The following is a 14,430-nucleotide window of genomic DNA, read 5'->3' on the forward strand; positions in this document are numbered from 1 at the left end:
ATTTTGTGTTCACCACTAAAGTAGAAAGGGATTTCATTGAGATTAAGGCACAGTTGACAGGTGCACCCGTGCTAGCCCTTCCTAACTTCCAGCAACCCTTTAAGGTTGATTGTGATGCCTCTAAGGTTGGAATCGGTGCTGTTTTCAACCAATGTGGGCGGTCCATAGCCTACTATAGTGAGAAATTGAATGAATCATGCCTCAACTACTCAACTTATGATGTGGAATTCTATGCAGTGGTACAACCACTCTAGTGTTGGCAACATTATCTCATCTATAAAGAGTTCATTTTATATTCAAATCATGAGGTACTTAAGCATATTGGGGGCCAACATAAGTTGAATGCAAGGCATGTTAAATTGGCAGCATCCTCCAAGAATATTCGTTTATGCTAAAGCACAAGTCAGGTGTGCACAATCAAGTTGCGGATGCGCTCAACCAAAGGAAAGCCATGTTATCCATGTTTCAAGCAGAGGTACCAGGATTTGATACTTTCCGTAAATTATTTTTTAGTGATCCTTATTTTGCTAGTATCATAGAGGAGGTGCAAGTAGGTAGTAGGATGGACTTTGTAATATATGATGACTTCCTATTCAAGGGGACCCGCCTATGTATACCTGATTGCTCATGGCGATTGAAAATCATCAGAGTTTTATAGTGAAGGACAATTTGGGCGAGACAAAACAATTCATCTCATCTCATCTAGTTAATTTTGGCCTAAAATGACAAGTGACATGACAAAGTTTGTGGAGTGTTGTCACATATGCCAAGTTTCTAATGGAACAGTAACCAATGTTGGATTATACATGCCCCTCCCAGTTCCTAAAGAACCTTAGGTAGATATATCTATGGATTTCGTTCTTGGGTTGCCACATACCCAATGACAAGTAGATTCTATAATGGTGGTCGTAGACCAATTTCAAAAAATGGCTCACTTATTACTAGTTTATTCCTCAAGGAGATTGTCAAACTCCATGGCTTACCATCTTTGATTACTCTGGATAGGGACTCCAAGTTCATATCAAACTTTTGGAGAAGTCTCTGGAAGCTAATGGGTACCTCATTACAATTCAGTAGTTCATATCATCCTCAAACGGATGGCCAAATAGAAGTAGTCAATTATCACAAGCTGAGTTCGCCTTCAATAGGTCAAAAAACAGGAGTACCGGATACAACCCACTTGAGGTAGTATATGGGGCCAACCCTCGTAGCATCCTTGACCTTGCTACTAGTACTTATCCAGGCCTAATTCATGATAAGGCTGATGATATGGTACAAAAGCTTAAGAACCTTTAGGAAGAAGTCCAAAACAAGCTAGAGGTAGCCAATGCTAAGTACAAACAATATGTTGATGGAAAAAGGAAGAAAGTAGTATTTGATACGGGAGACTATGTTTGGGCCATTTTAATAGAAGACCGCCTACCGGTTGGACAACGTGGAAAATTGGCACCAAGGAAGGTTCAACCATGCGAGATAGTCGAAATCATCAATGAGAATGCTTAGAGACTAAATCTACCCAGCCATATACGTATTCATGATGTTTTCAATGTCAAACACTTTGTACCATATGTTGGCGATCAGATCATGATTTGAATTCAATGACAGATTCTCCCCAACTTGGGGAGGATGATGTAGCACAGAAGGAAGGTAATAAGTTCTATGCAAGTTGGACCATTCTAAGACACATAAGAAGCAGAGATGATGCCACCGGCCCAACTTAGTAAATGATTACCGATATAGCATAATCACAGAATTTCTATCTTAGTTCCTTTTTACCAAGTTAGCGTTATAGCGAGATTTTGAATTTGTATTCAATTAGGACTTTCATTTTGAAGGGTTTTAGTAGAATTCTATTATGGAGTGTTTCCTTAGGTTAGGATTGCTAAGACTTTCTTTTTGAGGAGTTTTGGTAGGATTATATTATGGAGTGTTTTCATAGATTAGGAAACTTTCTTGTAGGATCCATAAGGGCGTATGATTATATAAAGAGTAGCTAGGGGAAGGCTAAGATAGTTTTTGATATTGAATTTTCTCTTAATTATTCAGCGAAGAATTCTTCTTCCTAGTAGTTTGACTTCTGCTCTTTTCTTTGAAGCTTCTCTCAACATGTTTTATTTTTGTACTGCGCCAGGTTGGGTCGTTCGATTTTGGTTAGTTTATAAATGGCCAAAGAAAAACTGATCCAACCCAATCGGGTTGGGAAATTGTTGAACCAAAGCCAACTATAAATACTAGAATTTGGGTTGGTCAATTTCATTAGTTTGATTAGGAATGACAACGGGGTGGGACGGGGACAAGGAGGCTCTCTCCATCCTTGTCCCCGTGAAAATCCCCATCCCCATTAATGGGGACAAAGTTATCCCCATCCCCATCTCCACGGGGACTCTCACTCCCCATGACTCATTATAATGTCAACCATTATATTTTTGTGTTTTTATTTTTATTAAAAATAAAAAATAAAATAATTAAAATTTACAATCATGTTAGAAAATATTCAAACATACTCAACCATATTTTTAAAAATATTAGCATATAGATGTATGTACACATATATACATATATAAACGTATGCGCATATATGCATACATATTAGTGGGGATTGGGGTCCCTACACCATCCCCTCCAATAGGGATGAAAATTTTCCCATCTCTGTCCTTGCGGGGGGGGAATCATCCCCATCCCCGCCCATTCGGGGGCAAATCCCCATGGGGATTGGGGAATATGGGGAAATCACCATCCCTAAGTTTGATAAACAACCATATTTAAAATTCATTATTGTCATTTTTGTATTGTAAAAAATTATTAAAATTAATATACAAAATATAAATGATTATTAATTATTATATAAAACAATTGTATACTTTTACGTGTTTCTATTGTTTATCTTTAACTTAATAAATCCATGCATCGCATGGATCCCCGCTAGTTGTTTAATATGACAACCAACTTATGGTGGCTTAGTTGATAGGTTATTTGGGTAGTTGTAGTAAAGACCTGAAAAAATCCTGCTACCACTAAGGTTGGGGTTAAAGCTTTGAGGTATGGGCTACTCCTGTAGTTGTGTAGTCATGTAAAGTAAAAAAGTGCTTAATATGAAATGAATAACTAAGTCAAAAAACAATTTTAAAGTTAAACAAATGAAGATAACCAAAGGTTCATGTTAATTGCTTTCTTATTGCATTGTTGAAAGGAGAAATAACTAAAAAAAGTAAAGAAATAACTAATAGCCCATGAAAGGAGAAATGGCTTCTTTATACTATTATATAAGAAGAAAATTGGTTCACCACATATACTAGTGGACATATTTGGGTTTTGACATTAGTTTGGTCCAATGTAAGGTTCATATTTAAGTGGGCCATTAACCTAAATCAATCCATCTAATTAACACCCCTACTTTATTAAAGAAAGCTAACATGGGTTAAAGAGATTTAAAAGGAAAATAGGGATTTAATGGAGAGAGAGGAATTAAATATGGGTTTTATTGAGAGACAATGAAGATCCATGAGGGTTTTAACTTTGCCTTATTATATTTTTAATGATTTCATTTAAAAATAAACATGAACATGTGTGAGAAAGGAAATAAGGAGGAGGTACATGTGAGTTATGTGGTGAGAGGACCCCTCACCTCCCCTCCCCTCCCCTCCCCTCTCCCTCTCTCTATCTAACTGTCTATCTATCAATCAACCAACCAATCAATCAATCAATCAATCAAATCTATCTATCTATCTATCTATCTATCTATATAAGACTAGCGGTGCACGGGCTTTATTAAACAAAATTGAGGAAGGACTTTTGTGAAATTTCCAATTAAACAATGCTCATATAAGTACAATCCAAGCATTATTTTTGGATTATGTCTAAATTATCCAATCACAATCCAAGTTGTGCTTTGGTAAGAGTGGTTAATTTCTTATGTGCAAGATAAATTTGTATTATTTTCTATAGCTTAATACTATATTTTTTTTTAATTTTTAAATTTCATTGGTTTGTTATTATTTTTAGGTAAAATTACAAAAAGAAAACTCCTCTTATAACAATTCTATAAGATGAGGGTTTGGCCCTAACAAAAACCTTCCATGTAGTTAAAAAAGCGGTGCAAATACCTTCTTTCTGTTAGCTTTTCAATAATAAAGGCATTTAAATTATCAATATACCTTTATAGTTGTTAGGGCATTATCATACACAATTTAAAGTTTCAACTTTACCTCCACAATAATTTTGATTGACAACTTTTAAAGTGTAAAAGTTTTTTCTTTGTCTACTCTTCTTAGGCAAAGTAAACGTTTTTTCTTTGAGTTATTTTAGTAAATTTACATTTGAATGAAGTTCGTTAAGAGTAAGTTTGGTATTTTAAAAAATTAATACATTACATCAGCATGTTCCATTTGGAACGCTAATGAAAGGAAGATATTTGCACATTTTTTTCAAAACAATGGGGGGTTATTAATTTTAAATGGATATTAATTTTAAATTTATGTTAGTACTCTTTATCATTTAATTTATTTTTATTATATTAATACAAATATTTTTATCAATAATAATAATTAACAATTATTTTTATTTTATTGAAGTAATTTATTAATTACTTTTGCTATGGTTAAATAATTTTAATTATTTTTAAATGGAATATAATGAGATTATAATTTCTATAATGTTTTATTCAATGTCTTCAACCTATCATTGACTCAAATGGTTGATCATTCAAATTGTCACTTGGTCTTATTTGTAATTTTAGATGTCCTAAAACCCACTATTTTGTCAAAAACCATTGATTTGGTCAAAAGTTGTTCAACTTGGGTGGTTTAACCATTGACCCTTTTGACCTAGTCATTAGGTCACAAGTTACAATATACAATGCATTGAAAGCTTTTGAAAGACTAAATATTATGCTTGGTTATGAGATTAGGGTGACATTTTTTATTTTGGGTAATTTGTTGCGATCTTTGCAACCCCATTATACAAAAGGAACTCAATTTTTGGCCTCAAATTTAAAATTTTAGATCTTTTATTTATAAAAAATTAAAAACTAAATAAAAGTACAATTTATACCTAAAATAATATACACACAAAGTAAAATATAATTATATTATATAATATTATACATGTATAGATGAATATTGAACTGTGGTCTAGAGACAAAAACTATTTAGCCTCCAAGTCAGATTTTAAAACATTGGTTTTATTTGTTGAGTGAAGTAAATAATTTTTCTTATGAAATGCAAATTAATTGATTAATTAACTTAAAAATTAATTACCTTTTAAATAGAAGTAGATTATTTAACCTAATAATATATCATTGAACATTTTGAGTTCAATATAATTAATTTTTATTAATAACTATAATTTAATGTACATATATCTAAAGTTAATGAATTAATGGAGTAATGGAGAGGAGAGAAAAATAGTGGCATGAATTTTTGCAGGAAAGGATTAATGGCACAATTAATGAGGAAAAATAATTAAAGGAATTATTGAGAAAGATGGGAGAAAGTTTATGGTGAATTAATGAGGGGAGATAAGAGTCTTAAAGGTGATTGGCCACTTGAGTTATTTTGTTTAATTTTACCTATACATTAAATGTGTAAATGAAAGCGTTGACTTTTTTGTTTGACTAAAATACCCTAATTTTTTAATTTGGTCATTTTCTAATTATAAAGATAAAAATGTAATTTGAATGACTACCTTTCTCCTCATTTAAACCCATCTCATTAAGTCTTATATTTAGGGTATTAACTCTCGTTCTTTCATTGAATGCTATATTAATTAATCATATTAAAAAGAATAAGTGTGACAAAGAATAATTGTTTTTATTAAAGATTGAAATAAAATACAAATTTAAACCAATCAACTTTTTGAGTCAAAATGTGTTTACCTTTGATGTCATAGTTAAATAATAATAAAAATTAAAAAAAATATGAAAAGACATAAAAGCATAGAAAATACAAAAAAGTTTATAGAAGACAGTTGAACACATCTCCAATATCATATATTCATCATATTAAACAAAAATAAATGTGACAAATAAAAATAATTTTTATAGATATAAAAATATAAAAAAATGTAAAAAATATTTAAAACATATTATTTACTATCACCATCATCATAAACTGATATTTTGAACCTTGCCATTCCCCATACCCCAACTTGATCTTGACAGGATTTGATTTGAAAAATAGAAATCAAAATTATTTTGTTTACACGGTAGGACTGTCGGTCAGGATGGACCCGATGGACTCCGAATTAATTGTATTGTCCCAATTCTAGTTCCTGATATATTGTCACGATTCTTATCAGCTCAGAATAGGATTAGACCCGATTGTCCCCAAAACCGATTGATTCAGTTCTGGGTCTAAAATTATATAGGCTAGGCTATCGGATCCTTGGTATTTCTTGTTGGGTCAGTTCCGGTCTACATGGACTCGACCCGTTGTCATCCCTATTACACGGTTTCATCTATTACAAAATGAAAGAAAACCTTTCTTTATTGATCAACCACCTATGGTATATCATGGTTCCACTTCTCACGGGCAATCTGTACTTAATTCAGGAAATAGTAGAAATAGTACCATTTAAAACTAAAAAAGATCGATGGCAAATCAGTGTCAAACTTTTTATTTTGCAAAGCATCACAAAGCGTGGTCAGGAATCAGGATGGAAAGAGAATACATCTTTCGTTAACAGGAGAAAAGGTACAGAAGCAGATGATTTAAGGCATGAATACATATTATATTTAGATCAACAAAGAGGTTATTCGCTTCTACCATGACGTGACATGGCACAGGCCTTCCCTTATGCACCATCTTCTCCAATCTTCTTCCGCATCTTGTACTGCAACATTATAGGTGCACAATCCAATGGTGTTTCCCCTGACCAAGAGATGCTACAATGATCAATTACTAATATTACATGGAACTACACGGGTAAGCAAACCGATGAGAGAGGCCTCGAACTACTGACAACTGACAACGACCAACTTACATGATTTATGTGACAATTCATAAACTAAATTGGAATATAGGCAAAATTAAAAATCATAATAATATAAAATATTTTTCAGTTTTGGTTGATTACAAATAAAACAAAGCAATTATACTTTTTTATCAATCGCAATATCTGAGTCCGGATCTGTTCCTCACTTAGCGCTCCTCACACCAATCCTATAGCATGTTCTGGCCGCACATTGAGAATATCTCCCATACTTGTAATTATAATTCATTTGGGAGATATTCCCAATACACGGTGCGATATGGCTGTGAGATCGGTGTAAGGAGCGCTCTTTGAGGAGCAGATCCCAATTCGCAATATCTCCATTAACCTGAAATCTATTTGCTTTTGTCTTATGTGCCACTCTGCGTCTTAATGTACTAAATGTGAAAATATAATCTCCATTTATAATTCACTCATGACTCATGACAATGGGAATAACCAATCTATAAGCCAAAAATGATAATTATGATTCTTTTTTTAATTGAAGAAAAATAAAAATAGAAAATAGAAATAACCAGTACAATAAAAAATTGAACAAAATTAACAAACTTTGTTATGCACTCTTACTTTAATTATTTAAAATCATGCCTCCACCTTTAGCCTTTTAAAACCTTTGGTTCAATTTGCCAATAAAAAAGAAAAAAAATATTTAAGGGCTCATAAATTAACAGCGGATATGGAGCTGAACAGAGTGGAATGGGGGAATAGGATTCAAGTGGGTATGGCCAACCCGTATGATTGGGACCAAGGCTCAGCTGATTTGAGTAGGATATCAAATAAAACGTTTGTCGTTACCTATAGAAAAATATGAAGTGGAAAATACACATCAGGAAGCGATAGCAAAGACCATTGTGGATCGTTTTAAATCTTTATATGGTACATCTCACCATAGAGGTTTTAAATCTTTGTATGATATATATCAATTTTCAGGGTTACCAATATGTTAATAAATGAGATTTGTTCATTTTGAGTGTTATATATATTAAACCCTGATGTAACATTTCCACTGAAAATGTGGAATAATTTTTTTTTTTAAAAATAGTATTGATTGTTAGAAACTTTTGATATGTTAAATTTTGGTATAACAATATTCATACTTTGAACCTTTGTTACAACTAGATGCTTTGAGTAGCCCTATTTATTTACTTTTTTAGAGTAGCCCAATTTAGATAGGATGATGGAAAAGGCTTTGGAAAAAATTTTCAAGCTAAAGAAAGTTAATTGCAAGGGATAAAGCTGTCTAGATGGTTTCTCCACGGCTTTCTTTCACAATTGTTGGGATATTAGAAAGAATGTTTGGTGGAAGCTTTTGGAGAATTCATGAAAGAGGATTTGGAACTTCTAAGATTTTAATCCCTAAAAAGACTAATGTTGTGTACCCCAAGGCCTTTGGACGCATAAGCTTTGGTATACATCTTCTAAAAAATAATCTCTAAGGTCCTTGAGGACAAATCATGGATCAAATTTGCATACATAATGAGTAGACCTGTTCATAGGCCGGGTTGAAGCCCAGCCCATGAACATTTTACACTGTTTCAGGCTCTGGCTTCAGGCCAGGCCCATTCAAATTTTGGCAAAAGCTAAACCTGAGCCCGGCCCATGAACAGGTCTAACAATGAGTTTGTCCATGATTTGAAATGAATGGGTATGGAAAGTTAGGTGTGCAAATTGATCAATCCTAGGTTTAAGGATTTGGTTGAGAATATGTAATATATGAAAGAGAGAAGAACTAAGAGAATAATCTGCCTTTTTTTTTGTGAAACAACAGAATAGTATATATACATTATACAAGGTGTCTTCTACATGACTTCCACCCCAAAGGAATCAAATATATTACCGATATGAACTACTTATGTTTACAAGTGAATCCCCATGGCAAAGCTATAGCCAGTTAATTGGTAGGTTAACAGTGTGATAGGGTTTTGTGCTAAACTCATCTTGACAATTAGATAGTTAGGAATGACTTTTTTAACAAAAAACTGAAATGATAGTTAAGTATAACTTGATTACTTTCTATTTTAGGAAAAAGGTTGTTAAGGGCCCGCCAACCCATGAAATTAAGTTAAATTCTGTGCTTGATGATGGCATTTAAGATATGACTTTATAATGTTTTTACTTCCTTAATTATACAGCTTATCTATATCCTTTGCTTATCTTTCTTTTTAAATAATAATTTTCTTTTCTAGTTGCTGTTTAGAAATTTCATAAAGTAAAATATTGAAAATGACTTCTAAGTGTTAAATCCGAAAACCCTATCATTTTTCACTTTCTACTCTACATCTTCTGAACTATATTTCACCATTGATCAGACAAACTAGACATCTTATTTCAGTAAAACATATACCCACACAAAGTCAAATTCCCTTTCTCTTCTAATTAAAGCATACATGGAGTTAGAGATATGCCCACCCATATTTAGATGCTTGTATTCTAGAATTCACTCAAACAATTGTCCTCCAAAACTAGATTTCCAATCTTGTCCAATCTAGCAAACTAAAAATAAGATGACAAAGTTGGTTAGACTTTACCTTGTGCATTCTTGTAGTCCAGATTTGCTCCATAATCCATGAGAATAAAAGCAATCTCAGTTTGGTTAAACAATGAAGCCTGCACTCAGTTAACATTGTTATTATTTCCATAAACTTGTAAATATCCTCAAAGTCAAATTGGTTCACTAATACGATATGTAGAAATAAAAAGAACAATGGAATAGAAATTTAGAAAGGAGAAAATGGAATACTTGGTAAGGAACCTGTTTGTTATTCATGCAAAACAAGTAAGAAAACAAGATCTGCTACACAGCAAGAGGGTGGTTCATTGGCAGTCACTGATCAGAGTTAGAAGATATCCCTTCCAAGTTTCAAAATTTCATTACGTATCAGTGGATCACCGATACGTTAAATAAGTATGCTTGAGAGTTTGACCTAATTTTAAGGGGTAGGCAGGCCTAAGACCTATCCCTGACCTATTTTTTTTAAAAAAAAAGTAAAAAAAATGGATGGGCACAAGGTTTAAAGTTCCGATACACCCCTAGCGCCATATTGGGGTGTACTGATACTTTGAACCTTGGTCCCTTCAGAAGGAAATCAGATCTGTACTAGAAGAGAAGAATAACCAAAAGAGATGAGAAAGGTGTGAAAGATAGGTTCAGATATGAGAGAGAAGAATAATGGAAGAAAAGGGAGAAGGAAAAGAGCTGTTCATTAATCACTCTCCAGTCCCTAATTACTTTTAATTATCACTAATAAACAGAGAAATTAAAAAGATGCCCTTAGTAGGGCGGCTAGCTCATAAACATCTAAAATAAAGACTAACAGGCCCATATAGTTGAGGCCCATTACCATAAAACAATAAACATAAAGAAAATAAATGATGATTAGGGCCCATTCGACCCAATATCTCTACACTACCCCTCAAGCTAGGCATCAATGTCAATCATGCCCAACATGCTTACATAATGCTGTACAACTCCTTTCGTCAAGGTGTTTGCTAACCATTCTTCAGATGCAACAAATGGCAAGCACACTTCCCCTAATGCAACACTCTCCCAAATGAAATGTCTATCCACCTCAATATGTTTTGTCCCATGCTGAACTGGATTATGAGCAGTGTTGATACACTCTTGATTATCACAAAATAACATAATCGATTTATCACAGACAATGCCCAACTCCTCTAAGAGAGATCTCAGCAACAACTCTGAAACACTATATGCCATAACCCTGTATTCTGCCTTAGCCAATGATCTAGCCACTATAGGTTGCTTCTTACTCCTCCAAGAAACAATATTCTCTGGAACCATAGAACAATAACCAGAAGTAGGTCTCTTGTCATTTGCCACTGGCCCAATCAACATTTGTATAGTCCTCTAACTTCATGTGTCCATGGTTGGCAAATAGAATGCACTTCCTTGTTTTTTTTTCTAAGTAACACAAAATTCTCCCCCTATTGTAACAAAACGTGTCTCCAAAAGCATGCATAAACTGACTAATTACACTTACAACATGGGAAATATCAGGTTGTGTCATGCAAAGGTAATAACAACTTCCCAAAAAGTCTCTGGAACACTCCCCTATTAGCTAATAATTCCCCATCATTGGCCAAGAGCTTGTGATTCAAGTCTATACTTACCTATTTCTATAAGAAGATCAAGGACATACTTCTCGATCGAGCAACTTCTATTTCCAAAAAATATCTCAACTCACTGAAGCCCTTAATCTCAAATTCAGTGTTAAGAAACTTCTTGAGGTTTTGAACTTCCTGTGAGTCACTTCTAGTAACTACAATATCATCAACTAAACAATTAATAAAGTCATTAGAGAATCTCTCCTGTTCACACAGAGTGTGTGATCAGACCAAGTTTGAGTGTAACCAAAGCTGATGAGGGTAGCACAGAACCTCTCAAACCATGCCCTAGGAAACAATTTAAGCCCATAAAGAGACTTATTTTAGGCTAAAAACTTTCCCGTGCATTTCCTTACGATATGTGCCAGGAGGAAGAGACATAAATTTCTTCATAAAAGTCCCCATTTAAGAAAGCATTTTTAACATCAAACTAATAAGGGGCCTAGTCAAAACTCATTGCCAAGGATTAGAGAACCCTAATTGAAGTCATCTTAGATATTGGGGCAAAAGTCTGCAAGTAGTCTTTGTTTTTGGAGATAAATAAAAAAGAAAATTTATTAGAGAAGAAGGGGAAAACAATTACATAAAGGTCATAAGATAACTGTAGAGATGTAGAGCAATAATGTGTGCTGTTATATTGCCGTTAGTTATTTATTGTGATCCCCACTGCTGCTGTTACTTGTTTGCTGTTTTATATTTGCAGTTAGGTTGCTGTTAGTGATGTTAGTTTTGTTAGTTATTTGCTTATGTAAGCAGTAGCGGCATTAGTGTAATTGCTGCTTTATTTATGATGTTAATATAAATAGTTGAGTGGGGTGGCAACTCTAGTCAACCCACACTCTTTCTTTCATCTCTCTCTTCTTCTTCTTCTTTTCTGCTATTTTTTCTCATTAAATTCACATCAAGAATTGGACTGATTACAGTCCTCATTAGTCAACTTGGTATCAGAGACAGGTTAGGGTTTATCATATGTGTCTAATCCAGCCAATTGCATGAGAACTTCCTAGGGCTGGAAGTTTAGCAAGATCTGTCCATCAGCTGATTCTTGTAGAGTCTTGGAGAGTGTCTGGTAATTAGGAAGAATCAGAGAAGAGCAAGAAGGATCAAGATTAGGGTTCAAACTGGGATTGGAAGTAGCGATCAGGTTTTTCTAGGTAAGTTTTTGTTTCTCCTTGAGATCGACACCAATCAGAGATAGATCAGACCTATCTAACCCTACGAGTTTTTTTGTTTTCTCAGAGTTTTCTCTAGGGTTTTTCTTAACCCTACGACCAGACCTGACTGTTAACAATTTTTGGGTGATTTCTAGATCAGTTTCAACATTCCAAATTGTTTTCTGGTTGATTTCTAGGCTAGTTTCAGCTTCCAAACCTTTTCTGGGTGATTACCAGATCTGTTCCAGCACAAAAGTTTCTCTTTTAGGGGGGGGGGGGGTGGTCTTGCAGAGAACTGGTTTCTTCTGATAAACCTCTTATAGAAATGGCAGGAGCTGAGTTTAAGACTCAAGGGGAAGGTAGAACTACAATTTGAAGTTTGTCATCTCTCAAAGCAATGTAGGACTACATATTTTGCAAGTAATAGAAGAAGTGATGTTGCTTTTAAGTTTTAACTTGATATATACTGATGTTTGGGGCCCATATTCTATCCTTTGCATGGTGGCTATAAATACTTTATCTTGTTTAGTGATGATTACTCAAGATACACTTGGTTATATTTGATGAAGAGCAGAGATGAAATCTCCTCCATTGTTCAGAACTTTTTTAAAATGGTGGAAACATAATTTGAAAAGAACATCAAAATAATAAGGTTTGACAATGCTAAGGAGTACTTTGAAAAACATCTATGTATCTTTCTTGAAAAAAAAAAGGCAATTCACCAGAACTCATGTTCCCATACCCCTTAGCAAACTAATGTAGCAAAGAGAAAAAAATAGACATATGGTTGAAGTTATTGGGGGGGGGGGTACTTTTTCAGATGCATGTGCCTACTCACTTCTGGGGAGATGTTGTTGAAGCTACAGTATATCTCATTAACAAGCTTCCTTCACGGACTCTAAATTTCCAGTCTCATCAACTTCTATTCCCTAATGATCCTACTTTTTGTCTTCCTCTTCGACTTCCTCTTTGAGTCTTTAGGTGTAGTTGTTTTGTTCATGATATGAGTCCTTTTCGCCTCAAACTTAATCCTAAGTCCATCAAGTGTGTTTTTTTATGATGAATAATAGTAAATTTTATTAGTTCAAAAGCTGATTTAGAGTTGTGAATTCATACAACATCCTAGGGAGAGGCGCGAGCTGCAGCCCATCCTTGAATCTTACAAGTAAACTAGGAAAGAAATACTTGAATCACAGCTGAGTCCAAAACAATTCTTCCCGATTTACCCCTTGCTTAGCTAACACACCGAACAAAGTATTTGCTGATCTCCCCACCCACTGTAAAGAGACCAACATGATCCTTGTCAACCAACTGAATTTCTTCATTTCATTCTTGTAGCGCCATATAGCATCTTTAGGATTTTTCAACCAGCCCACCACCACTTTGGAATCTCCTTCAACTACTAATGTTGTACCCCCAACTGGTTTGCAAATTGCACCCCTTGTACAACAGTTAATAGCTCTGCCCTGATGGAGTCCCCAACTCCTAAAGGACCCGAGTAGAGCAACATAATCTCTCCCTTCTCATTTCTCAAGACACCCCCCATTCCGGATAATCCTGGGTTACCCATGCTACTTCCATCAAAGTTCAGCTTCAGTGAGCCTTCAGATGGAGGAGACTAGCTTGTAATTGACTTATCCTTTAAGGGTGAGAACCTTGCTACTGCTGACCAATTTCTCCAAAGGTCATTAAAGGAGAATTGATGAAAGATTTCCAGTGTCTTTAGCCAAAGTATTGCCTTATGCAACACACAGTCTTTCAATTCCTGATTGCTCCTTTCCTTTTCTTCAATCCATCAAGTGTGTTTTTCTTGGTTACTCTCTTGTCCAAAAGGAATACAAGTGCTTTGACCCCCACTTTGGTCGGTGGTATGTGTCCAAGGATGTTACCTTTCTTGAGTCTACTCCTTTTTTCCAACCCCCTTGCCCTTCTCTCTAGGGGGAAAGTGTCAATGAAGATCGGACCCCACTTTGTTTCCTGTTCCTACCTTGATACTCCTAGTGTGTCTTCCCCCATCCTACTTGTAGTGGCAACATCCCTGCTCCTCCTCCTCTTGTTCCCCATTAGCGGTCTTCACAACAGTGGTTCATTGCACACAAAAGAAGGATTGCTCTTGAGGCTGAAGGTCCACAACAATCTGATCACTTGGCTCCAGGTAACTCTG

General features: G+C 34.7%; 1 protein-coding gene across 1 annotated transcript in view; it reads right to left on the minus strand.

Moving 5' to 3' along the window:
- Positions 1–6,585: 6,585 nt before the first annotated feature.
- The window catches only part of LOC104590426 (Ankyrin repeat family protein), a 47,105-nt gene continuing 39,260 nt past the window's right edge, over positions 6,586–14,430 (minus strand). The window contains exons 9-10 of the mRNA XM_010249093.3: positions 9,516–9,594; positions 6,586–6,866 (exon numbers count right to left, since the gene is read on the minus strand). Coding sequence (XP_010247395.1) covers positions 6,790–6,866; positions 9,516–9,594 — 156 coding nt within the window. The 3' untranslated portion in view covers positions 6,586–6,789. The remainder of the gene's footprint in view (positions 6,867–9,515; positions 9,595–14,430) is intronic.

The sequence above is a fragment of the Nelumbo nucifera genome, chromosome 8 (assembly GCF_055504915.1).
Source record: "Nelumbo nucifera cultivar China Antique chromosome 8, China Antique-T2T, whole genome shotgun sequence".
NCBI classification, from domain to species: domain Eukaryota; kingdom Viridiplantae; phylum Streptophyta; class Magnoliopsida; order Proteales; family Nelumbonaceae; genus Nelumbo; species Nelumbo nucifera.